The sequence below is a fragment of the Stenella coeruleoalba genome (assembly GCF_951394435.1).
Source record: "Stenella coeruleoalba genome assembly, chromosome: 1".
In the NCBI taxonomy this organism is placed as follows: Eukaryota; Metazoa; Chordata; class Mammalia; order Artiodactyla; family Delphinidae; genus Stenella; species Stenella coeruleoalba.
Window position 1 is genome coordinate 129,052,832 of NC_137169.1, and position 26,697 is coordinate 129,079,528.

The 26,697-nt window shown below is 35.6% G+C and overlaps 1 protein-coding gene across 1 annotated transcript in view; it reads left to right on the forward strand.

The window, feature by feature from the left end:
- Window positions 1-26,300, forward strand: part of ZBTB41 (zinc finger and BTB domain containing 41) — a 51,249-nt gene extending 24,949 nt beyond the window's left edge. Inside the window, exons 7-11 of the mRNA XM_079918199.1 lie at window positions 3,232-3,327; window positions 4,737-4,843; window positions 6,496-6,601; window positions 11,659-11,747; window positions 20,070-26,300. Coding sequence (XP_079774325.1) covers window positions 3,232-3,327; window positions 4,737-4,843; window positions 6,496-6,601; window positions 11,659-11,747; window positions 20,070-20,725 — 1,054 coding nt within the window. The 3' untranslated portion in view covers window positions 20,726-26,300. The remainder of the gene's footprint in view (window positions 1-3,231; window positions 3,328-4,736; window positions 4,844-6,495; window positions 6,602-11,658; window positions 11,748-20,069) is intronic.
- Window positions 26,301-26,697: the final 397 nt, after the last annotated feature.

Here is a 26,697-nt window from a genome sequence, read left to right on the forward strand (position 1 = left end):
AACTAGGGTGAAGGACAGGCGGAGTAAGGAGCACTAGAGTCAGAACTGCTCTAGAAGTTAAGTTAGATCATTGGCTTCTCTTCCGTCACCCACACAGGCCGTTGCTGCTGGACATCTTGGCTTTTAGATTTTACCCTTCAGACAGTAGATTAGAAAACAATTCCCTGAAAACATGAGCAACCAAAGGACAAATATATTCCCTGGTAAATAATACACCCAGACCACCTACAGTGAAACACAGAGTCATCAAGGCCTACCCATGCTCCCTGATCCTCCCATCTGTGTTTAGCCTATCACACTTAATCATGAGCAAACAGTGAAGAATTACAAGACGCAGAAGGAGAACCTTTAACATGGGAGATTTATTCCAACAGAAAACGAAACAAAAACTTGAAGGAAACATGCAGGAAGAAGAAAACTTGCAAAAAAAGAAGTAAACAATTACTAATATCCTCAGTTGAAGATATAGAATCCATTAAACAAGAACAGGATGTTATACAAATGAGTCACTGACATGACAAATCAGAACTCCCAGAAATTCAAAGCATGATCCACAAAGTAAAGACCTTAACAGATGGATTGCAGGACAAAGTTAAGGGATCTCCAAAAAAGTAGAGCAAAAAAATACAGAACTGAAAAGTAAAGATTAGAACATTTGGAAACCAGGCAAGAGGTCCAGAAGGAAAGAACAGAGAAGATGGAAGGGAATAAAATCATCACTGAAATAGTTCAAGATGATTTCCCAGAACTGAAAGATATGAGTTGCCAGACAGAAATGACACATTAAATGCTTAGGACATTAGGTGAAAATAAACCTACTCCAAGGTGCAGCACTATGATGTTTCAGAACACTGGGGACAAGGAGAAGCCTGTCTGTGCTTCTGTTTTTTCTAGGGAGAAAGTCACACACATGGAATTAAGAATGAGAGTTACTCGGACTTCCCTCTGAGCAGCAGCCCTGGAAGTAAGGTGGTCCAGTTGTACCTTCAAAATTTGGAAAAAAAAGAAATTCCAACCTAGAATTCTGTTCTTAAACTGTCAACAAGTCTGAGGATAATAAGGATACTCTTCATGATGTCAAAAAATTAGCTTTCACTGTAATCTTTCTCATGAAGCCCCTAGAAGGTGTGCTTCACCAGAATGAGAAAGTAAACTGATGAAGAGGAAGACCAGGAAACCGGACTTTTAATATGGTAAAGAGGCAAAGGGAGTTCACGGGAGGATGGTGAATGAAGATCCCAGGGTGTCACATGTGCAGGATGGTGAATGAAGATCCCAGGATGTCACATGTGCAGGATGGTGAATGAAGATCCCAGGATGTCACATGTGATTATGTGATGGGTACTGAGTCCACACTCATAGTGGCTGTGACCCATGACATGTTGAGGGTAGTCAGTGCTAAGATCCCTGCTGACATGTTTCCTCTGTTAACTAGTGGACAGAACGCTGGAGTAGGTCTGACCCCAAGGCTTTATTGTTTTACTGTGTTAAGAACATTTAACACGAGATCTACCCTCTTAGCACATGTTTGGGTGTACAATGTGGTGTTGATAACCACAGGCACAATGCTGTACACTGGGTCTCTAGAACTTACTCATCTTGTGTAACTGAAACCTCATACGCATGAACAGCAACTCCCCATGTCCCCCTCGCTGACCCAAATTTTCATCTGTATTCTGCTGGCTGTATAGTACCTGTATGCTTAAGAGGCTCCTGCTGTTGTCTGTTTGCCTGGCTGCTTGATTTAACTGAGGATACTCATTTCATTTCACAGAAATGTTCTTTTGTGACCTGTCCATGAGAACTAGACGTAGGTCATGGTACGCCTAGGAGCCAGATATACACAGCAGCCTACTCACTTTGACCGTGTCTCTGCCAGATTACAGTACCAGGTCCCCTCCAGCCAGCCAGATGCTCTGGTTGGGATGAACCCTGTGCTTTGCAGTATTTGGTCGTGACTTTACTGCTGACAGGCTGGAAAGGGCTGGTGCCAACGCTCAGGGAAGCTGAGCAGCCAAGCCGACATGGAGACCCTGCTGCTATTACCTTGTGGGCCCTTTATCCAGTAGTGGCCATATTTTTAGGTTTGTGCTTGCTACTCAGTTTTTCAAAAACATACGATACATAGTTTAGTGATTTGTACTATATAGGTAGTAAAGCAAAGAAAGGGCATAGTTACATAAATGGTTATTTCTGAGAGAGGGACGTGGTGGGGGATAGGACCAGGGAGGAGCATGTGGGGAGTTGTAAGGGATGGGAGTGTTCTCTGTCTTATCCTGCATATCAGCGTTTGGTACTATTCTTTAAACAATATGTGTATATTTATATTCTTCAGTATATAGAAGTTCATTATTTTAAAAAGATTAGAAATGCCACTTTCCTAAAAAGAAAACAAATGGGTATGATGGCAGGAAAATCAATGTGCTATATTTATATGAAAACTTGTATTTACAGATTGGTAAATTATAGTTTATCTTATACATTATAAATTTTTTTCCCTTAAAGGTCTTCCTATAAAAACAAAAAGCAAACAAACCAAAAAAGAAAACAACCTTTCCATGTGTTTTCCTTTCTTCCCCCCCCAGAATAACTTTGTCCATCCTTACTCAGCAGTGTATGTACGTGGGAAATCTCCGAATGTTAGAACTGTCGGAAATGCAGCAGTGGTTACACAGTGGCCCATCCAGGGTCGGTAGGACTAGCAAGAGTTGCGTCCTTTATTTGGTTTCCCTTTATAACGTTGGCATCTGGAAATTACAAGTGCCTGTAAAGTTTTCTTTGCCTTAAAACATTCTTTTAACAAGTTTTGAGCACATATTGGAAAGGAATAGTACTGATAAACTGGATTTCTTACATATTATTAAACACTGTCCACTAAAACTAACGTCAGTTTTACCTAATCAGTAGTGACAATTGAGCATTTTTCATTTGTATTTCTTGGAAGTTTACATAAGCTATATATTAAATCTTAGAGCAAACGAATGGCAAAGGAGTCCAAAGTTAAATTATTTGCTTTTTTTAAGGAGAGAGACATAATAAACATGTTTATTGTGCTGGTGCTACTAATCCAATAAAGAGCAAACATATTGTATGAAAAAGGGAATAATTGACATCGTTATCTGTTAGCTTGAACACTGTTCTAGTAAGCTTTCTAGAAATCTGTGTTTAATACATACATTGGCATTAAAAAATCCGTAGCTAAATATATATATATATATTTTTTTAATGCAGAACTACTTTGAAAGAACATTTGAGAATCCATAGTGGAGAAAAGCCTCATCTTTGTAGTATTTGTGGGCAAAGTTTTCGTCATGGAAGCTCATACAGGTAGGTCAAGCCATTTTTTTCCCCAATATTAGGTACAATAAAATTATATCTCCACTTTAACTCTCTTTTCTTATCATTGCGTTAGTCGTTTGATGAATTAAAACATGTTTTAGCGCTTGTGATAAGCAAAGTTGTGCAGAAAACTGTAGACTTTTGCCCCTACCTTTTAATATTCATTTTGTAGTATAAAATATTTTAAAATATTTCCTCATCACTAAGTTTGGTGAATGCTTTACTAAGTCATTGTCATTTAAATATTTCATTATTTTTCTTTGAATCAAAATTCGTGAAAACTCTGGTGTTCTAAAGTTGGTGTGTTTTTTCAGTACTAATTATCAAAGAATATTTTGATGTGAAAATATGACAAAATTGAAAACTCCAGGATTCTCAGTTTTAGAATGTCTTCTGAGTAATAGTTGTAACTTACGTAATACTTGTATAGCTGAGTGCTGACTACATTTGCAATTTATGAAAAGTTTTTTAATGAATAAATAATAGATTACTTACTGTGAGATATGTATACAATTTCAAATTTTGTTAATATTCTTAAGAATCTAGTTTTTACACTATCATTTCTTACTTACCTCTTTTTAAGTTTAAACAGAATGTTTCCCCTTTAGATGTAGTCCAGTCCATTTACTGGTTTTAGTCATAGGGGAATCAATACCTGTTTGGACAACTTGAATGGGAAGGCTGTTCATTTCACTAGCATGTATTGATATATAGTTGGAGGATTGTGGGGATAAAAGTAATTGAAATTGAATGAATTTTAATAACCTATTATAATAACCTTTTATAATCTGTTTTTGGGTGACTATGAAATGAGCCACACTTTATTTGTTTAGTGTGAAGAAAAGTAGTAAAATGTGATTGTCAGAAAGTTGATTACTTATTAAATTTGCTAAGTTCTCAACTGTCAGTGTATAAGTGGTGTCAGTTGTCCAGAATAGGATTAATCCTTAGTAATTTGCTATCATCATATGTTTAAGTCACTTGTGCACTTACCCCCTGTGTCCGATTCTAATTCCATCTGATTCAGTCCTCCTTTTGCTCCCTCTGCAACATCGGCTGACGCCCCTAGACATTTGGTAGGTTCCCAGAAGCAGATTTAGGATCTTAAAGGCAGGAAGGAGTATCATCCAGAGGTCGTGGGAGCCTGTGCAGATGTTGAAGTGCTGCTTTGAAACTGGTGAGTGGGAGCCCTGGAGTCAGGTGGTGAAAGTGGGAAGGACCCTGAAAGTCAGAAATGGAGCAAATAGTGGGTGAGCGTGGTTGAGTAAGCAGCCAGCTCTTGTTATTTAGAGTTAACCAAGTTTTTTCCTTCTGTGTCACTAGTGTCAATGGGCTTCAATTTTTTTTTTCCTTCTGTGTCACTAGTGTCAATGGGCTTCAATTTTTTTTCTTTATAGACTTCACTTACGAGTACATCACGACGATAAAAGATATGAGTGCGATGAATGTGGGAAAACGTTCATCCGTCACGATCACCTTACAAAGCACAAGAAAATACATTCAGGTGAGGCGCGTTTTGTAATGATGTTTCCAAGATCCTTTTCAAAAACACCTGAAAACCACATCATGTTTATTTTGGCTGTAATTTAAGTGATTTGGTATATTTGGTCACCTCTTTGTAATGCTGGTTGTAAAAACCTTTTTTAAAAAGCATCTGAAAGAGACATAATTTTGTGACATGTTTTTTGATCACTGTAATTTTAATCATTTGGTTACCCTTTATGACCACAAACCGTATTTTGAAATTTGTTTTAATCAAATTCTCAAGGTTTGCATTTTGCGTATTATGTAGATATGTGACGTAATTACTATTGGCACTTCTTTGAAGGAAGAAGCCAAGATAATAGTTCTCATTTTGATTGGATTTGAAAGAAGTTAGCAAAACTTGGATGCTTGAAGAGAGTTATTATAATTGGGGTGTTAAAGTTGAGTACTAGTGAATTTTTGAAGCCCTATCTTTGGAAGAGTACCTTAATAATCCTGATCAATTTCAGATCTTTATTCTGTATTTATAATTTTTATACTCTGGGGATTCATTTCGTATTTTCCTCTCAGATTGATGTTCAGGAAGTGCTAAAAGAGCCACCTATATGAGCACAATAATGGGAAAGAGCCATCTCTATGAGCCCAGTAGAACAGGTGATTATTATTATTATTTTAAACATAATTAAAATATAAAGTATGCAACAGATATAACATTTTCTTAAATGACCCCAATGAGGCAGGTTGCGGTTGTTATAGCCACTTTTAAGAGATGTTGAAGGTCTGATGACTTTCTCACTGGAATTGCGCATTTCCATTTTCAGGAGAATTCTAAATTCCTAATCCTAGAGGTCACATGATTTAATTGCACACGGGTGTTAAGTTGAGGCTGGTTTTTAAAGGCCAAGCCTTTGTAACTGGATATAAGAATAGAGATGACATGGGGCTTCCCTGGTGGTGCAGTGGTTGAGAGTCCTCCTGCCAATGCAGGGGACATGGGTTCGTGCCCTGGTCCGGGAGGATCCCACGTGCCGCAGAGCGGCTGGGCCGGTGAGCCATGGCCGCTGGGCCTGCGCCTCCGGAGCCTGTGCTCCGCGGTGGGAGAGGCCACAACAGTGAGAGGCCCGCATACCGCAAAAAAAAAAAATAGAGATGACAAATTGGACTCATCTAGGATTTTCCTTTATATTTGTATTTTGGCTCATTGCAAATGTAAGAAATCCCCACAGATGAAAAATCTTTTAAAAGTAAAGCACAAAGATCTGAAAATGTTCAGGTCCTTTTTATAAACATAAGACAGCCTCATCTTAAGTGTACATTCATTTGAGGTGTTTGATATCCAGACTTACATATTCCTAAAACACATCCTGAGTTTTGAGGTCCTTTCATTTATCTTACTCTGTTACACTGAACGTCAGGGTTTGAAGTGTACGGCAAAAGGCTACTGATTCCTTCTCCAAGTGGGGAGGAGGCTTCACACCCATAAAAATAAGTACAGAGTCATTGAAGGAAGATATTTGAGTAAGAATATAAGGCAAACAGCCCAGATAAAGGGTGGCTTTACCTTCCTGGTATATGTTTTCTACCGTGTTATCTTACTGTTGGATAATTTGTTTCTGGAGATAAAAAAAAAATTGAAATGCACCTTATAACGAAAATATTTGGGTCTTTAAGGTGAGAAGGCTCATCAGTGTGAAGAATGTGGAAAATGCTTTGGTCGTAGGGATCATCTCACTGTCCATTACAAAAGTGTACACCTTGGAGAGAAAGTGTGGCAAAAGTAAGTGAAAAGGCAGAGTTTCTCATCATCATTACCTTGATAAGTCTGGGTTGGAGGAAAGTTGTCTCATAGTTCATTTTATGTAATTGATGTTGGGTTAATCAGTGATTTTTCTCTAGCTTCTATAGCTTTTCTGCAGACCTAAAGGAATTGAATGTAGCATATTTTTCATACTTGTTTTCGGTTGATTCAATGGCTAGGAGGAGCTAGACATTGAAGTGAATGACTAGTATAAAATCTTGGCTTTCTTTGGGGATTTCATTTATGTTTGGTTTCAGGGGCTCTTGGAGAGCTAAATATAAATAAACATACTGCCTACATATATTGTCATTAATGTGACAGCAGTTACTGGAAAATATTTGTTGTCAGAATTTAAACCTCTTTTTATTCACACTAAACATTTAAAATGGTATTTTATTTGAAGGAGGTATGTACTGTCTTTGAACATCAACTTTTTAGCACAGTTTAGATATCCAGGCTTAACTGAGATTAGTTGTTGAGTTTAAAATGTTCAAAGAAGTTCTGTTCTTGGACTAGGTACTTGGAGCAAATGGTAAGTAATAGACTTGGTCTAGGGTGTCAAGAAACTTAGTGTAATGATATGATCAACAAAATACACATAGTATATGTAAATGTAGTAAATGATAGGCCAATTTGAAGAAGAGTAAGGAGTGTTGATTTGTATTTCTTTTTTCCATTTTCATGTGTTGGTTTATTGTTTCTTTCATTGATTTTGTTCAGTGATACACTCATTGAATCAATGTATTCATTGTAGTCATTGAACTCTTGTATTCACTAGATACAAGGAATGCTGCTAAGTGTTGGGATATAAAGATATACATGATGCTGTCTGGAGTAGAAAATAAAAACTTCAACATATCGTATGAGTGGGTGGAAAATAGAACTGGAAACTCACTTGCTCCACAGATTCTATAACTGTTTTTCTCAACTCCTTTATACCCTTAAAAATTATTTAGTACTTCGGGGGCTTTTGTTTATAGAAATTATATAATATAAAAATAAGATTATTGTCTAAATAAATTATATAATCATATTAGAAATTAAAATGATTAAAAATTAAGTACTTATTAATTCATTTAAAGTAATAATATACCCATCATGCTAACATGAATAGCCATTTTATGGAAAATAACTACTTTACAGAACAAAAACAAATACTAAAGAGTGGCATTTTTAAAATATTTATTTATTTTTGGCCGTGCCGAGTCTTAGTTGTGGCATGTGGACTTCTTAGTTGCGACATGCATGCGGATCTTGTTCCCTGAGCAGGGATCGAACCCGGCTCCCTGCATTGGGAGTGCGGACTCTTACCCGCTGGACCACCAGGGAAGTCCCAAGAGTGGCATTGTTTCACATTTTTGTAAGTCTCTTTAATGGCTTCATAGAAGACAGTTGGATTGTCACATGTGCTCTTATGTGTTATTTTGTTTGAAGTAAATGAAGAAAATCTAGCTCACTCAGATACATAGTTGGTAAAACTAGTAGTAGAGGAATATTAAGCCTTCTTAGAAAATTGTGGTTGTTACCCTTTGCTGCCACACCAAAACTAAACCAGTGGTAGTTTCTTCAAGGTAGTTGCAAAGAGGAATCTGAAACAAGATTCATGAAGCTTTCATACTCTTCCATTCAGTCCATTGGTCTATCTTGTGCTCTGAAGTGGATTTTTAACCTACTGTAATATGCATTTGTCATTTGGAAAATAAGGGTTCACTGAGTTATGCAGATTTTCCCAATGTTACCACATTTCACAGTACAGGAACAACAAATCACACTTGTTAACATTGCTTCCAGTCTCTCAGAAGGAGAACTGGGAAGTTGTCAAGATCACAGGGGCAGATGCAAGTTTTCCAAAATTCTTAATTAGCTTGAAAGCTCAAATTTTATCACTGATAACAAATACTGTCAGTTTTTTCCCTTGAAGTGACAGGCTTACTTCATTGAATTTTCAAGAAAATGTCTGCCACCTACTCAAGTCCAGCTGTACTCTGACTTCCGTTTCCTCAAGTGGAATGGTGCTCCGTGAGGGGAGGGATCCCTGGGCTCACAGCGGGTCTCGCAGGCGCCTCGAGCACACAGAGTACCCAGCGTGCAGTAGAGCTTCATGCTTCCCACCTCATCACGAGGTTAGCGGAAAGGCCACAGTGCAAAGGGTGAACTTTAATAAAGTTAGTAATTTTACTGCTTTATCACAGTTGTTTTTCTTTCTGTGAGTACATCGTGGTGAAAATGTACAGTGACCATTAGTACATTTTGGTATCACTACCTTGTTTAGAGCTGAGGCACCACCACTTTTACCCACTGTTCCTTTTGCTCTTTAGTGTAAATGTCAACATCGTGAGAAAAGCAAGTCATGTTTAAAGTATGATTTTGAAAATAATTTTGATCTCGTAGACCCCATGAAAGACCTTTGGGATCCTCTCCCCGCCAGCAGGGCCTGTGACCTATCTGCTGGCCTAGATACTTGTGGAACCAGAATCTGTATTCTCCATGCTCTGCAAGGGCTGCTAAGGGTGGATCTAGAATATGGAGCCTTACGATCATTTCGTGGAACCAACACTTACTTCTAAGAGATAAAAAGCCATTGAAGATTTTAAACAAGAGGATGACATAATTGGATTTGTATTTTAGGTACATCACTCTTATTGATGTATGGAAGCTGGATTAGTGGTGGATAAATCTGGAGGCAAGTAGATCAACCAGTTAGAAGGCTGTTATAATCTAGGAAAAAGATGGTGAGGACCTAAACTAGGCAGTAGCCTTAATAATGAACAGTGGAAGGTACTTATTTGACCAATATTTAGGCCTTTATTGAGGGAATGGGAGCAGTCACAGGTGATTCCTCTTTCCGAGGAATTCCTGTTTCCAAGTGAGTGGTTGATTGATACCAGCCACTGAGTTAGAGAATATAACATAGGGAGATGATGAGTTTGGTGTATATTGACTTTGAGATGCTCAGTGCACACTGAAACATAAAATCCGATAGGTGGATAGTAGTCTACCTCTCAGAAGTGAAGTCTGGGCTGTGTATAAAGAATTACATGTGAGCACTTTATGTGCAGATTATTCAAGGAGAGAACGTGGAGAGTGATGAAGACTAGCACCCGCCCCCCAACCAGTCATTTTCAAATGTCTCTTCTTCTGAATGTTTTTAAATGGTGACTCCTTCAGTATCCTCTCCTTCACTTTCTGTTCACTGTTGTAAGCTGTTGGGATGTGACCTCTGACCTTACTATCCCTCTCCAGTTGCTATCAGTAGGAGTCTCTTATTGCCAAATCCAGTAGACCTGTTTAAATCCCTTTCATACTAGGCATCTCTGCTCCATGTGGAACTGTGTATCACTCCTGCCCTGAAAATCTCTGCTCTTCAGCATCTGTGTGAGAATGGAGAGATATATACATAGAGCCTGACCCATGCAGGTCCTTGTAGATTTTATCTTTTTCCTACATACACTGTGAGACAGTTTGTGTTTTGAGCATATCCGTGTTTAAAATGTCACTCTGTCCATAGTACAGACCAAGATTTCTTAGCCACAATACTACTGACATTGGGGCCTGGTCATTCTTTGTTGTGGGGTCGTCCTGTGCATTGTGGGATGTTTATCAGCATCCCTGGCCTCCACCCACTAGATGGCAGTGGCCAGTAGCACCTACCTACCCCTAGTTGTGAGAACCAAAAATGTCTTCAGGCATTGCCACATGTCCCAGGGGGGTCAAAACTGCCCCTAGTTGAGTTACCACTGCTGCTTTCTCTATGTGCCCGTGGGAACCCTGTTTGTATCTCTGTATTTAACATGGATATACATGGAATAAGATAAGCCAGGCATACAGGTTGCAAGTCTTTTGCTAAGTTTATCAATGACACTCCCAGTTCACTAAATCCACATTATCTTTTTAAATGTCCATTTCATCAAGTAGAAGTAAGTTCCTAGAAGACAGGGCCTTGCCTGGTGTCTCTGTAGCTACTTTGTAAATGTAGAGTTGGATGAATTGAAAAGTGAGAATGGCATTTGAAACCCTAGGCATACGATTGCTATTTAATATTAGTAACAACATGCTAAACATTCCAGTAACACTCAGTGGATATGTTAAGGCCAGCTGTCTTCTAGAACATTATGGTAGCCTGTGTTTGATTTGTTTTTCCATGTACTCATTAGAAGTGAATTGCTTCCAAGGTGAGATGATATGGCTTTCCTAGTAACTATCACTTAAATGCTAATCATTTTACAAATATATTAATCCTAACAACTAAATTTTGAGTTTAGGATTGTTTAACTCACAAGTACATACTCTTAGGCACTACACTTTGCTTCTAAGTTAACTTCTGAGTAATTTATAGCTTTTTATGTCTATTAATCTACAATAAAAATAAAAGACTGGTATCTCATTCTTTTTTACTTAGGTGTAAAATTTATTTTAAGTTTATAATATTTATTTGTTATAAAGCGTACCTACCGAGGAAAAGTGTCCCCTTTTGATGAATGCAGATTTTGAGACTGCTGCAGTTTCATTTTTGCATCTATTTTAACTAAGGTACAATTTATATACGGAGAAATTCACTCTTTTTAGTGTGTAGTTCTGCAGGTTTTGACAAATGCATGCAGTCATGTAATCATTACCGTAAGTTGAGACACAGAATAGATCTATATCACCCCTGAAATGTCCACCTTTGTACCTTTGTAGTCAACTCCCTTTTACCCCTCTCATTGATTTTTTTTTTTCTGTCCCTACAATTTTTCCTTTGGTATTTTTTAACAGAAAATAATAATACAAAAGTTTGCTGATTTAAAGCTTAAAATTAAGCAGTTTAAAGTTGAAAATCTAAGGACATCTTTTATAGATTTATTTGTTGAATATAACTGGAGAAGGAAGAATCAGAGATAAGGTTGATACTTAAAAAGTATTTCCATGTTCATTTGGAGTTCTATGCTTTACTAATGTGAGAATTATATATGAAGTTGTAAATGAGTTGTAACGTATTTTCATTATGTTATTTATTAAAATTATATTGAAAAGCTCAAACCATTTTATTTTCTTAGATATAAAGCAACCTTTCATCAGTGTGATGTTTGTAAGAAAATTTTTAAAGGCAAATCAAGTCTGGAAATGCATTTTCGGACACATTCAGGTAAAACCTAATGGGTATTTTGTATATATTTTTGTGTAATTATTCAGAAGTGAAATATGGACATTTATACTTTGTTGTTCTTGGTGAAATTGTTTTGTTTTTCCCCCAGTAAGATTTTTACTTATTAGAATTGATGTCATGAACAGACAATATTCTGATCTACTATTCCATTATTATGTAAGCTTCAATACTTTTGAATATCATTTTGTAGAATTTGGGAAAATTTTTTTCCTTAGGGAATTTATTCAACTTTTAGTTCTCATCGTCCCCTTTTCTGGTTGTTTTTGGTTCCTCTATATCTATGAGATGCTCTGAAGACATTTCTTTTATTTTCTTCTCTTTTAAAAGAGTAATTAAAATATGACCTCATTGTCCTGTTTACCAATTACTGTTTTATATTTATTTATTTATTTATTTTTGGCTGCATTGGGTCTTCGTTGCTGTGTGAAGGCTTTCTCTAGTTGCGGCAAGCAGGGGCTACTCTTCGTTGCAGTGCACAGGCTTCTCGTCGTGGCTTTTCTTGTTGCAGAGCACGGGCTCTAGGTGCGCATGCTTCAGTAGTTGTGGCACATGGGCTCAGCAGTTGTGGCTCGCAGGCTCTAGAGTACAGGCTCAGTAGTTGTGGTACACGGTCTTAGTTGCTCCGTGGCATGTGGGATCCTCCCAGACCAGGGCTTGAACCTGTGTCCCCTGCATTGGCAGGTGGATTCTTAACCACTGTGCCACCAGGAAAGCCCCCAAGTTACTGTTGGGTAGCTTTCCTTTTTACATAGTCAGTTGTGATTTATAGTAGAATGATTTGTTGTGATTTATAGGTAGTTTTAGTAGAATGATTTGCTTCAGCTGGTTTCCGGAAGTTATTTTTTTTTAATCTTTCCTTTTTTCCCTTGGCAGTGCTACCATATATTGAAACATAGATTTTTGGATTTTTTCATATATGTTGTCATAGTTCTTGTTTGACTTCTCATGTAAATTAACAATTTTTAAAGCTTTCTTTCCTTCTTTTTAAGAAAGAAACCCATTAATGCATTTATGGCTGCCTTGCTTTATATTTACTTTGGATTTTGTCAAGCTGCTGTTCTGGTAGGGAAAAATAATTGATTTCATAAATATCAAAATTGGAAATAACTGGATTTGGGCAATTTCAATAGCAAAGAATTTCAGTAAAGAATTTATTACTGATATAGTACTGCTGTTAAAAATAAAATTACACCTCTCTCAAAATGAGAAAGTCATAATTTGGGGGGTATATAAATATATAAAAATGTAAAAAATGAGGAAACTATATTAATGCTAGTCTCCACACTAGTTGTAAGTAATATGCCTAATAAACTCATGATTTGAAAAAGTTGGTGAACTTACGAAAAGTTAATTTGAAACCACTGATGATTTAAGAATTGTAAAACTACAGGAATTATCTAGAGGAGAAAGTTAATAAGAGCTGGCTTTCTAACTGCATTAAGTTTTTTGAAAACACTGATTTGTAGTAATTAGTTGATGACCAATGACCGTGGAATTCTCAATTCTGGATATCTCAACGTTAGTTGAAATTAGGGGCAAGTCCTCTGTCCATTGAAAATTAAGGAAATGAGCTCTGTTACAGAATAAGATAAAGTTTATGGCTGTTATGAAATGAGAGGGAGAAATCATTTGAAGCAGGGGTCAGCCCACTTTTTTGGTAAAGGGCTGGATAGTAAATATTTAAGTTTTTGTGGGCCAGACAGTCTCCGTCTCAACCACTCAACTTTCTGTGGTAACATGAAAGCAGCCATAGAAGGGTATAAATAAATGAATGTGACCACATTCCAAGAAAATGTTATGTACCAAAACTGGCAAGAGACTGTATTTGGCTTTCAGGCTATAGTTTGCCACCTCTTGATCTAAAGTGATCAGCAGGCTACCCAGACAGGACTTCACAGAGCAGCTGTTCCAAGAACTGGGTGCTATGCTCCCAAGTCCACTCCTGAGATTTACAGGTCCAGAAACTCAATTTTATATCTGTGCACTAATAGTTATAAGTATTCTAAGGAGTTCTTCAATAACCACTGGAAGTAGAATCACCAGAGTGTCAGCTTACTATTAACCTTCTAGAGAATGAGATATTAATGTGTGCTGGCCAAGGTGTCCTTTTCTCTTATCAAGGAAGTAGAGTTGCTAAATTTATTCATCAGAAGGAGAATTGCTAAATGTAGTTATAGAATAAAATTAGGTAATAATTGTATGGAATCATTTACTGAGGAAATGGTGAAGGATGCTGAGCCATCTTTCCTGTTGTAACAGTGCACCTCTCTGGTGATGAGAATAATTGTGTTCCCCAGATTCCTTTTCTCTAGTGCAGGTACCCTTACTGCATTGTCTGTACTGTTAGATTCTTGTTTTTTGGAATACCCTTGCCGGAGTCCCTACAGACTTCTTCTCTTCCATTGTTCCTTCTTTAGAAGAGGTACAAATAAGTGATTGGTTTTAGTTTTGGCCAGGTCAGTACCCTTAAGTGCTTCAAATGAATAGATATGATCAGCGCCTAGCCCAGGACTTGTAAATAGTAGGTGCTTAATAAATATTTATTCAAGGAATGAATTTATCATGTTTTCCTACAACTACCCTCTAAACTCATGTATGTTTTCAAACCACACAATTAGAGAAATTCATTGGAAAATGGATATAAGATTTTTTTCTACAAATGTCTTATTCTCATCTCTTATGTGCTTTGCTTGTGTAATCCTCAGAGTAGTAATTATGTCTATTCAGCAGTAGTCTTGTTGAGATGTAATACATTCAGTTAAAATGGGTATAAAGCTGATAAATTTAGGGCTTGATTTTAGACTTGGCAGAATTTTTAAGCTGTTTTTTATTGAAGTATAACACATAAAGTACACAAATGAATTTTTATAAATGAGTGCTTCTATGTAACCACCATTCAGATCAGGATGTAGGACATTCAGAACTCCAGAAGCACCCTCCCTGGCCCCTCCCAATCAGTAACCTCCTTGCAAAATAATCATTATTTTGACTTATATCACCATTAATTAGTCTGTCTGTTTGAACTTCATATAAATGGAATCATACAGTATGCGCTCTTTTGTCTGGTTTCTTTCAGTCATATGTCTATGAGATTCATCCATGAAAGTAGTTTGTTTCATTTTCATATGAATATATCAAAATTTATTTATCCGTTTTACTTTGATAGACACTTGGTTTGTGTTTACTTGGGTCTATTATAAATAAAGCTGCTCTAAATATTCTTGTCTATGATTTTTCATACACACTGAATTCATTTCTCTTGTGTACGTGCCTAGCCCTGGGATTGCTGGCTTATAGGATATGCATATGTTTTACTTTGGTAGACACTACTAACCAGTTTTCCAAGGTAATTGTGACAATTTACCTCCTACCAGTAGTGTATGGTGTATGAGAATTCCAGTTGCTCCACATTTTCACCAATACTTGATAGTGTCTCTTTTTTTAGCCATTCTGTTGGATATGTTGCACTGTCTCAAAGTGGATTTAATTTGCATATCTGTGATGAGTAATGATATTGAGCACCTTTCCATACACTTATTGGTCATTGGATATTCACTTTTATGGAACACATGATTCATTCTTCTGCTGATTTTCTTAAATTGGATTGTCCATCTTTTTCAAATTGATTTATGGGAATTCCTTCTATATTCTGGGTATGAATTCATTGTTGGATATCTAAATTACAGGTGTCTTCTAGTCTGTGGCTGGCTTTTCCACTCTAGTAATGATATCTTTCAATGACTGAAGGTCCCAAATTTTAAAGAAGTCTTGTATCAGGTTTCTTCTTTCTAGTTAGGTTTATTGTATCCCCTTTAAGAAACTTTTGCCTACCCCAGGGTCATTAATATTTTTTCTTTTGCCTTCTGACGATTTATTTTGACTTACATATTTAGATTATGAACTTTATCTTATTTTTGTGTTTATTATTAGGTAAGGTCAAAGTTCTTTGTTTTTTTGACATGTGGTTATCTAGTGGCCCTAGCACCGTTTATTGGAAAGACCATCCTTGCCTCAGAGCATTTCAATGGCCTATTTGTTTTAAGTTAAGTGATCATATATGTGTGGTTTGTTTCTGGACTCTCTTCTGTTCATTGGACTATGTGTATATTCTTTCACCATTACTATACCATATAAAGTACTGTGGCTTTTGATATCTTGTAGTGTAAATACTCCAACTTTGTTCTTTTTCATTGTCTTTCTTATTCTTTTTCCTCTATGTTTTCATCTGAATTTAGAAACAGCTTATAAATTTCCAAACACAAATACCTTCTAGCTACTTTTGGATTTTCTAAAGCATACAAACTGGCCATCTGTGAATAATCACAGTTTATTTCTCCCTTTTTAAGTCCTTGCATCTCTCTCTCTCTCTCTCTCTCTCTCTCTCTCTCTCTCTCTACCTTATTGCTTTGCTTCATATCATCAGTGGTATATTGATAGTGGAAATACTTGTCTCCAGGGAAAAGCTTTCAATATTTCATTACTGAGTATGGTTTTTATAGATTTTTGTAGATACTGTTTTTCAGATAAAGAAATTATCATCTGTTCCTAGTTTAGTTAGAGTATTTGTCATGAATAGGTGTTGAATTTTATCAGATTTTTCCCTGCTTTTATTGAGGTGATTATATATTTGTTCTTTATTATTGTGATAAAATACATTGATTTTTGTTTGGGGTTTTTTTTTTTTTTTTTTTGGTCTATGGTCATGAGTCATACTGTCTATTTTTTTTCCTTGTTATGTCCCTAACAGGTTTTATTATGACTATGCTGGCATCAAAAAATAATTTGGGAAATAATACATCTTTTTTCAGTTAACTGGAGGAGTTTATATAATATTGGCATTATTTCCTCATTACTATTTGGAAGAATTCACTGATAAATTCCACTGAACTTGTTTTCTTTGGAGAAAGGTTTCAATTAAAGATTCCTTAATAGTTTCAGAGCTGTCAGATTTTCAATTCTTGTTTCATTTTTAAGGAATTTTATTTAATCTAAAATATAAAATCTATTGGCAAAATTCAGAGTATTATTTATCTTTTAATGATTATAGGATCTTTAGTGATAACCTTATTTTATTCCTATTGGTAATTTGTTTTTTCTTTCTAGAAATTTGTTGATTTTATTAATCTTTCAAAAAACTACTAGATTTTGTTGATTTTTTTTTCTCTTTTATATTTGTTGTATATTTCTTTTCTGCTTTTCTCTTTTTTATTCTTTCTATTTTATTTGGATTTAATTTCTGTCTTTCCCTATCTTCTTTATATAGATGCCTAACTTCATTAAATTTGGCATTTCTTATTTTTTATTATACATATTTTAAAGTTCTAAACACTTTAAATACTGCTTTAGTTACAGTTCACAACTCATTTTATATTTTATGTTTTCATTAGAATTCAGTTAAAAATAGTTTTTAATGTCTTCTGATTTATTCTCTCATTTGTGCTTTATTTTAAATTGTACTGTATTGCCCAATTCCTAAATATTTGGGGATTTCTAAGTATTTTTATGTTACTAATGTCTAGCTTAATTCCACTTTTGTCAGAGAATGTATTTTATTCAAATATTCTGCATTCTAATATGATATTTTTGTCTACTTATTCTATAAGTTACTGAGAGCTATATGTTAAAATCTCTAACCTAACTGTTGATTATAAATTATCTATTTTTCATTTTGAGTTCTTCAGTTTTTTGCCTTATATATTTTGAGGCTGTGTTATTAGCTATGTACAGATGGTTATATCTTACTGTTGATGGTCCTTTATATCATTGTAAAATGTCCCTTTTTATGCTGGGATAAAGGACCAGCTCTCTTTTGGATAATATTTATGTGGTATTTTTTTCTTTTTACTTTCAGTCCTTATATGGGCCTGTATTTAAGATGTGTGTCTTTGGAGTATTATTTTATTATGGTAACCTCTTTTAATCAGGATGTTTAGTTCATTTAAATGTCACATGATTTCTCATTTATTTGGGTTCAAATCTGTCATCATGCTATTTGTCCCGTCTGTTTCTTGATGCTTTCTTTTTCTTGTCTTCATTTCCTTGTAATTATGAAGTATTTTTATAACCCATTTTCCCTCAGTTTACTTGTTAATTGTATGTTCTTTCAGTATTCTTTTAGTGGTCACCTTGAAGATCACAACATGTGTTCTTCTTAAATTATTAGAGTCTATCTTAAATTAGTTCTTGATCTCTTTTCTAGACAATTCAAAGACCTTACGACACCTCATCTCTCTCAGCCTTTACGTGTTATATGTATTTTAATTTTACATATACTTTAAACCATGTAAAACATTATTATTTTGTTTGTTTGCTTTAAATAACTCATTTATTTTTAACCATATTTACCCTTTACTCTCCACTCCTTCCTTCATGACCATTTTCCTTCTTCATGTAGGATTCCCTTTTGTGCATATCTGCTGGCACCAAATTCTCTTAGGTTTTGATTGTCTGAAAATGTTATTTTACTTTATGGAGACTATTTGGCTGACTATAGAATTTACATTAGCAGTTATTTTTCTTTCAATATTTTAAATGTGTCATTTTTTTCCTCTTTGACCTTCTCTAGTGTTTGTTGAAAAACATACTGGCAGTCTTATTGTTGCTCATTTAAAAGAAATCTCTCTTTAATTCACTGCTTTTTAAGATTTTTCTGTCTTTGATTTTCAGTAGTTTTATTATAGTGTGCCCAGATGTGTTTTGGGGGTTGTTTTTTTTTTTTTCTTTCTTTTTGTATTTTGTAAGATGTGTAGAACTTATTGCATCTATGACTTGTCTTTCATTTAGGAAGATTCTCAGTCAATTTTTCTTTCAAATACTGTTTTTGACCTATACTCTTATTTTCTTTCTGGGACTCCAATTATATGTATGTTAGACTGATCACTTTGTCTTATGTACCCCTCTCTTGCAAATGGCTTACAATACAAGTTTATGATGTAACAAATCTGTAGGTGAGAAGTGTGACCCAAGCTAAAACCTCGGTGTTGGTAGGGCTTCATTTCTTTCTGGAGGCTCTAGAGGAGAATCTGTTTCCTGCTCATTTGGGTTATTGGTAGAATCGATTCTTTGAGTTGCAGGACCAGGGCCCAGGTTCTAGTTTTTTAACTGGTTGTAAGCTGAGAGCTTTCTCAGCTTCTAGAGGCTGCCACATTCCGTGGGTCCTAGCCTCCTCCTTCCATTTTCAGAACGAGCAGTTCGGGATTGAGTTCTCTTGTCACAGCTCTCTGACCTTTTCATCTTCAGTTATCACTGCTTTTAAAGACCCACGTGATTACATTGGGCCTACCTGGTTAATCTCCCCACTTCAGGGTCTTTAACCTTAATCATATCTGCAGAGACCGTTTCACCATGTAAGGTAACAAAATGATAACTTTCGGGGATTAGCCAACCACCCTGGCTACTGTAGGAATTTATGTTTCATGGGAAAAAAACAAAAACCAAAAACTGCTGTGTGAGAACCTGACTCAGGAAGAATTGAAAACTGGCCAAGCTTCCTTATTCTTTTTTTTTTTTTTTTTTTTTTTGCGGTATGCGGGCCTCTCACTGTTGTGGCCTCTCCTGTTGCGGAGCACAGGCTCTGGACGCGCAGGCTCAGCGGCCATGGCTCACGGGCCCAGCTGCTCCGCAGCATGTGGGATCTTCCCGGACCAGGGCACGAACCCGTGTCCCCTGCATCGGCAGGTGGACTCTCAACCACTGCGCCACCAGGGAAGCCCAAGCTTCCTTATTCTTGATCCTCATCAACTCTCCTTATTCTAACATCAGGCTAGACATTGGTGTTACTACTTCTCATTCAGATCCAAAGAACCAGGTTAATCGAGTTGCTGTTTTAGCTTTTATCCTTCTTGGGTGGGAGGAAATCAAATGCTCTAGTTTACAACTCTTTTAGGGGCTATAGTGGGAATAATAGCAAGCAAGCAGCCTAGGTTTATCAAGTACTTACCACGTGCCAGTGTAATGCTAAGCACTATTATTTCATTTTCTCATTCAGTCCTTTCACCAAGTCTGTGAGGTAGGTACTGTTATTATTCCCTATAACAGGTGAGGAAACTGTGCTTAGAAGTTGGGGAGCTTGCTCCAGGTTTGCCTGGTAAATGGTGTAGCTAGAATTCAAACTAAGATCTTTTGGATGTTTGAGTTCATTCTCTTTACCAGTTACTATACTGTCTCCACTTTGTGATAGCATGCATTACTGCTTTTATTAACTTCGTGTAAGAATTCCCATGGAAAATTTGCTACTTAATTAAAATCATTGTCTTACCAAGTGACTGCGTTTTACAGTTAATTTCATTTGTGTTCATACAGGTGAAAAACCATACAAGTGTCAAATTTGCAATCAATCTTTTAGAATTAAGAAAACTTTAACAAAACACTTGGTCATTCATTCTGATGCCCGACCTTTCAACTGTCAGCACTGTAATGCAACATTTAAGCGGAAAGACAAGCTGAAATACCACATTGACCACGTTCATGGCATAAAGTCACCTGACGATCCTCTCAGTGCTTCTGAGGAGAAGCTTGTATCCTTGCCAGTAGAGTACTCGTCCGATGATAAAATCTTTCAAACAGAAACAAAACAATATATGGACCAGCCCAAAGTTTACCCGTCAGAAGCCAAGACTATGTTGCAGAGTGTGTCTGCTGAAGTGTGTGTCCCTGTAACGCTGGTTCCAGTCCAGATGCCTGACACTCAGAGTGACCTGGTGCGTCACACCACTACTCTCCCTCCACCTTCTCACGAGATCTTGTCGCCACAGCAGCCATCCACTGATTACCCACGAGCAGCTGACTTAGCTTTCCTGGAGAAATACACTCTTACTCCTCAGCCTGCAAATATAGTTCATCCAGTCCGACCTGAACAAATGCTAGATCCTAGAGAACAGTCTTATCTTGGAACGTTATTGGGCCTTGATAATGCCACTGCTGTACAAAATATTTCTAATCGTGAGCATCATTCATGAGTAAATCTAAGCATTCCACAGACTTTTTCTGTGGTTACGTGTTAATGGTAGCCTAGAGCTGACAGCTTTTAACTTAGTGGGGCTGCTATTTTTTCATTTTCTCTAGTTTCTCAAGTCCTCAGAACCATTTCAAATCAAGAAAAATATGTATCGCTGTTTACTGAACATATGAATATTTGGACATATTTTGAGGTATAATATTTGAAATGGACATTTTTATGATTTTTTTAAAGGCTAATGCTAATTTTTAATGGTTTCTTTAACTTTTCAAAACTATTAGCTGTTAACATCATGAGGGTATTTGTTTTTAGTCATCAATGGAAATTTTTATTCTTCTTTAGTCTCATTCCTCATTTCTCCCTTCCCCATCTTCCAAACAAGTGTTAAGGATAATGTAGCTTTTAAGAAAGAATACAAGAGTATATAGAACTGATAATTGCAACGGTTCCTTATCCTAACTTAAGTGTCATGATTATTTCTTCCAGATTTTTAAAAACTGAAATCAGGAATTTGAATTTATAAGAAAGTCTTGGATAGTTGGGTGTTCTTTTTTCATCCGGCCATAATTTCAGTTTATGACTATCCTTTGGTCTTTTGACAAACTCAAAGCCAGAAAGCTAACTAATGCAGGATTAGCTCATTGAAGGAAATGTAGAATTGAAATAATTACCCAGATGGTTGGTTTTTGCCTATGCTTCAATTATTGTGAATAAGAAATGCAAATACAGGTCTAGGCATTAAATTACACAAGTTGAAAATGTGTTAAAAGCAAAATATGACAGTTTTAACTGATATTTTTCAAGGTAAGTTCACCTTATGTATTTTGCCATTTATTTCAGAAACAATAATATATCACAACATATATCTTCATCTTACTATGGGAAGGGCAGTTATAACTAATTAGTGAAAATTTAACAAGCTACTTTTGGTCTCATTTACCTTTGCTAACTGAAACTCTGGGAAATAGAACCTACAGATTTCATATATGGTTGTTAGAAAAGGTGCCAAACAAACATAAAATTTGTGTCTAATTGAACTTAATGTTTTTTAATTAAAGGGAACCATTATTTGTATACAGATTTACATGTAATCTAGATCTTTATTTTTGCTTTACAATAAGCCTAATGTCTGTAATTATCCTTGATTTTTATTTTTGTATGAGACAAAAGTTGAGGACTTGGTAAAAGTAAATAGCAGTTGGAGCAAAGCCTCACTGATTAAAATTAAATGAGGAAGAAGTCAGTCAGAATTGTAAAATAACCTTTAAAGATGTGCACTTTCCATATTTTCACGTCAGTTTAAACTTAAACTAGGATGTTTCCTAGTAGAGCTGCTTAAAGGGTTAGAGAATAGGCAGGGTTGATTTATTATTAGCATGTCATTTGTATGTAAACTACTGGAAAATAGCAATTTTAAGAGTTTTCTACTTCAGTTTTGTTTACACTCCTAATTGCTTTAAGCACTTTTTTTGTGTAAAGTCTGGCCCAGCCCTTGTGAAAAAAATCACAAATAAAATAATGAAGTTTTAGTGAATAAAATTTAACCACTTAATAATGTGGAAACTTGTTTCCTGAAGCACTTAAGAAATGAAGGTACTTTACAGGAATACTCACCACACTAATGGAAATAAAACACAAGAAAAAAAAAGTTGAGAATTAGGGCAGTTAACCAAAGTAGCGCATATAAGTAATAAAACCAACCTGAGTTTTGCCTCATTTATTAAAGTTTGGTTATAATTATCCTAGGACCGATAGATACTACTTATGTATTAATTCTTTATAAAGCATTCTTACTTTCGTGTGGAAATGTTATGTCTGGAGTACTTACATGATAGAACTTGACTATATGAGGTACTATTATTCTGTCTTTCAAAATGACTTTAAAAAATACATATCTTTATGATTTTTATCATAAAGACCTGCAAGACTTAACTAAAAAACTTAGTATGATGAAAAGAAATCATATCTAAAAGTGTACCCTGCCTTGCATATAAACCAATGTAGAAAAGTTTGGACTTACAGAAAGGCAAATGGTATATATGTATATGTGTGTGGTATATTATATGTTTGGTAGCAGAAAAAGAGGGTGTTGCGGTGTTGCATTTTCAACATTCAAAAGAATACCTTGCTTTTTGAAGGTATTGACTTTAGGGTTCTTTTAATAATAATCTCCTAATGCTTTAAATATATGATTTGATTGTAGGAATTGGTTTACAGTATAGAACTTTTCTGGAATACATCTCTTATATAAAGTGAAACATAATTATATTTAGTTATTATTGTAGATAACAAACTTGAATAGTTTACTGTTTTATACAATGCTTTCACAGTTATCTCATTTAAACCTCATAACCAGCTCTGAAATAGAAATGACATACTGTATTCCCATGTTAGAGATAAAGAATCTGAGGTTAAGCCTACATCATTAATAAGTGGCAGAGCTACTAATAGGGAAAGAAATGGAGCATTAATGAATGCTTACAAGGTGCCGGGCACTGCGTTTTCTCATGTAATCTTGAAAACAGTCTGGGAGGTAGGTAGTATAATTCTTATGAAGAAATAACCTCAGCGGGTGAACAGACAAACAAATCTGCCTCTAATTTCCAAATTAGAATATACGAAATTTTACAATTGTGAAAACCTCATGGATTTGAGCAAACTGAATGTACATAAGTTTTTGAAGTTGGCACAAAAAAATATGAAATGAGGCCTGCTCTTTTCAGTTAACCTTTTGTCACATTGTGATTTGGAGCATTTTGAACAAATGCTCCATTAACTCTAAAACCCATTAATTCTGTAAATTTTATACTTAAAATTTTGAATCTTGCAACTAAGTTTAGCCTCATGCAGAATTTTTTATTTTATGAGCATAATTTATTGTTTTAAATTAATTTTGTAGTTGATAGCAGTTAGCACTTATTATGTAAATTGAATAATTTATCAAATGTAGGAATTTGTTAACCTAATCCATTTTTACTTAAATGTACCAAAGATTTTTAGTAGGTATTAAAATAGTTTAAAAGAATTTAAATTCTTTGTTGTTTGAATAAATATGTGTCCAAAGAAGCACAGTTGAAGTCCTAGGATTATGGATTTTTTTAAAAAATCGTTTGAATACTAAGATTAAATGTTTGTGTTTATATGTATAAAAATGAGAACAGAAGAAAACACTCTGGGAATAGTCATACTGACAAACCAGTTACAAATAAAAATACTCAGTTTTCCTCAGTTTAATTAATTGAATGTTATCTTTTAAGTGGACACTATTAAATGCTAAAAATAAGCTTACTTTTTACACTACACTATTAATTAATTTTGCCTTAGAATTTTTTTTAAGACAAGCTGAAGATTTTTTTGTAAGAAACCCCACCTATTTTTTGCAGCCTAAAATGCTATTTAAGATTAGGGTTTGTTCTTCATGCCAGCAAGATTTCACCAACGACTGTGAAGGCAGTGATCTTTGCATACTTTTAAGTAAGTAACTTAGTCATCTGTTGAAGAGGAGTAGCAAAAATAGGGTTTTAAACTGGTGCTTTATTAAGTGACTTTCTTTAAAGTGATGGTAGATCATGAAGTAGGTACATAAATAATTTTCTGTCAACCTTAAAATTGTCAAAACATCTTTGAGGAGTGACTATAAGCTATTAGTTAAGGGCTAACAAGTATTTAAATGTCATTCATTGCTTTTCACTCTATAATTGCAAACGAATTAAAAACACCATTAACTGGTGTGTGTGTGTAAGTTTGTTTGCGTTCTCTTCCTAGCAGATCACTCTGCTGTATCATTGGTGGAAAGTCAGACGGGGAGCATCAGCTCTTTGACAGTGTCCTTTTATATATGCCCAGTCTTCTCTGGATTGAATGCTTTGTGCCTTTTCAGTGCGCTATACTTGCTTGGAGTTGACTCTGCTGGCTAGATTGTTTTGGTTAAAAAATGATTGTGGTTTTGTTGTTGTTATGGGTCTTATGTGTGTGTTGCCTGCTGGTCAGGCAACAGTTGTTTTTAGGTTGCTTTATGTTTTTGTAGGAAAATTGGCACCAAGTACTAGTGTGATTTTTTTTTTTTTTTTTTTTTTTTTTTTAATCTCTACTACTGTGGCCTTTCTAGTTACTGTGAAGCCACTCCTGGGCCTGTCTCTAGATGCTCATTAGAGGAATCTGACAAATAAAGTAAAAAGAGCAGTGTGTCTGCCTCTCCTCCTCCCATCCCCCACCTTTTCTTGTTAATAATCAGTTACCAAACCACCCAGCTCTACACTGAACCACTTCTTTTTTCAGTTTGCCTAAAACTGAGCCAGAGGTGATGGTTTGAGATGGGTCTCATAAAAAGCAGCAAGATCCCAACCAACAAACAAATTGAGTTGATGAACTCAGGAAAAATTGGGACTTTTAAAGTCATGTTGGATTATTCTAAGATTCATTGCCAAATTTAAAATGACTCGAAATGTATTTTTTAATAAGAAACAAAAGTAGCATTTCTAAAACTTTTAATAGTGTTACAGTAAATGTTACTATTAGATTGAATAATGGATAATGTGAGAATAATTTTTTGATAATTTCTAGGAACCATAGACAGTTCTTTTTAGGTCCCCCCCTTTCTTTTGCACATTCCTCTCAGTAAAGTCTGTAGTGGTTTAGGAAGGGGGGATCGTTCCCTTATTTCCTCTAAAATTATTTCTACTTCAAGGTACTTTTTTCCTGCAATAGTTGCATGTTTTCTGAGCTTCCTCTTTGGAAGTGGCCTTAATAAGGTAGAAGTTACAGCATTAGGTCATGTGGAGGATGAGGGAAAGGTCTGGTAGAGAGAGCGTCTGTACTGTGTTTACTCTTCACTTTTCAACTTGCTGTGCATTGATCTTGAGTCTGTGTTGAAAAATCCCCAATTTAAATTTAGCCTCTGTAGCCATTTATATAGAGAGAAAATAAGAATTATATTCAGAGACTAGAGGTTATACAAAGATGGATATACGTCTTTTGTTCTGCTTTTTTCCAAATTCTTAGGTAAAGAAGTAATTTCGGTGCTTGCATTACTGCTGGCGATTTTAAAACATTTCTTGAAAGAAGAGCATGCACACTTCTCATTGTTATTTCGCCTCGTTGCTTGGTATTCCTGCTTTGTAATTACAAAATTTTTATTCCTTGTAACAATCGGACTTTTCTTATCCCTGTGGACAAAACTGTTTTACAACCGATGCGTGCGGCTGCCAAAACATGAGCACAGAGGTGGGCACTTGGCTGCTCCGTGTTGTGTAGGAAGTGTTCTCATTACGGGATTTATGATGTACACTAAAGTGGAAATGCCTATGAACCTAGTTTTCAGTCTCCAATCCTAAGTTTTCTTTTTAATCATGAGAACTCTTTTAAAAAACGATTGCAAAGAAAAATCTAAAATATCAAGATTCATTATTTTGTCAACTGTGTGTAAAGTATCTTGTGAGTTTTATAGATATTTTGATTGTCTCGTGTATCCTGAGTACCAATGTCTTTATAGAAAAATTCAGTTCTCTGTGAAGACTAGGAAGTGTATTGTATATTGAACTAGTTCTTTGTGTTGTTTTGATATTTAAAATAAAGTTCTTTGGTCCTAATAAAGCATATCTAGGTTTTATTGAACACATTTTCACAGCATGACAATGCAGTGCTCTGCCTGCCTCCTGAAAAATTGAATAAAAAGATCATGAACACATAGAAAACCAGTGTCTTGGGGCACAGTTATTAAAATTTTCTTTATTTTTCATAAGCTAGGTATCATTATGAAATATGTTAAATGTATAAATCATTATTTAATGGTTTTTAAGTGGCTAATTAATATGTTTAAATATTAATAGTGGACTATTATGCTTGAAGTAGTCATGTGCTGTTTTTCCCCAAGGAGTCTGAAGTGTAGAAAATCCCATGAAAGGGCTGTTGCCTGCGACAGTGAGAGGGGACACTCTCGCCACTACCTCTCATTCCCAGAACTGTACACTCTGG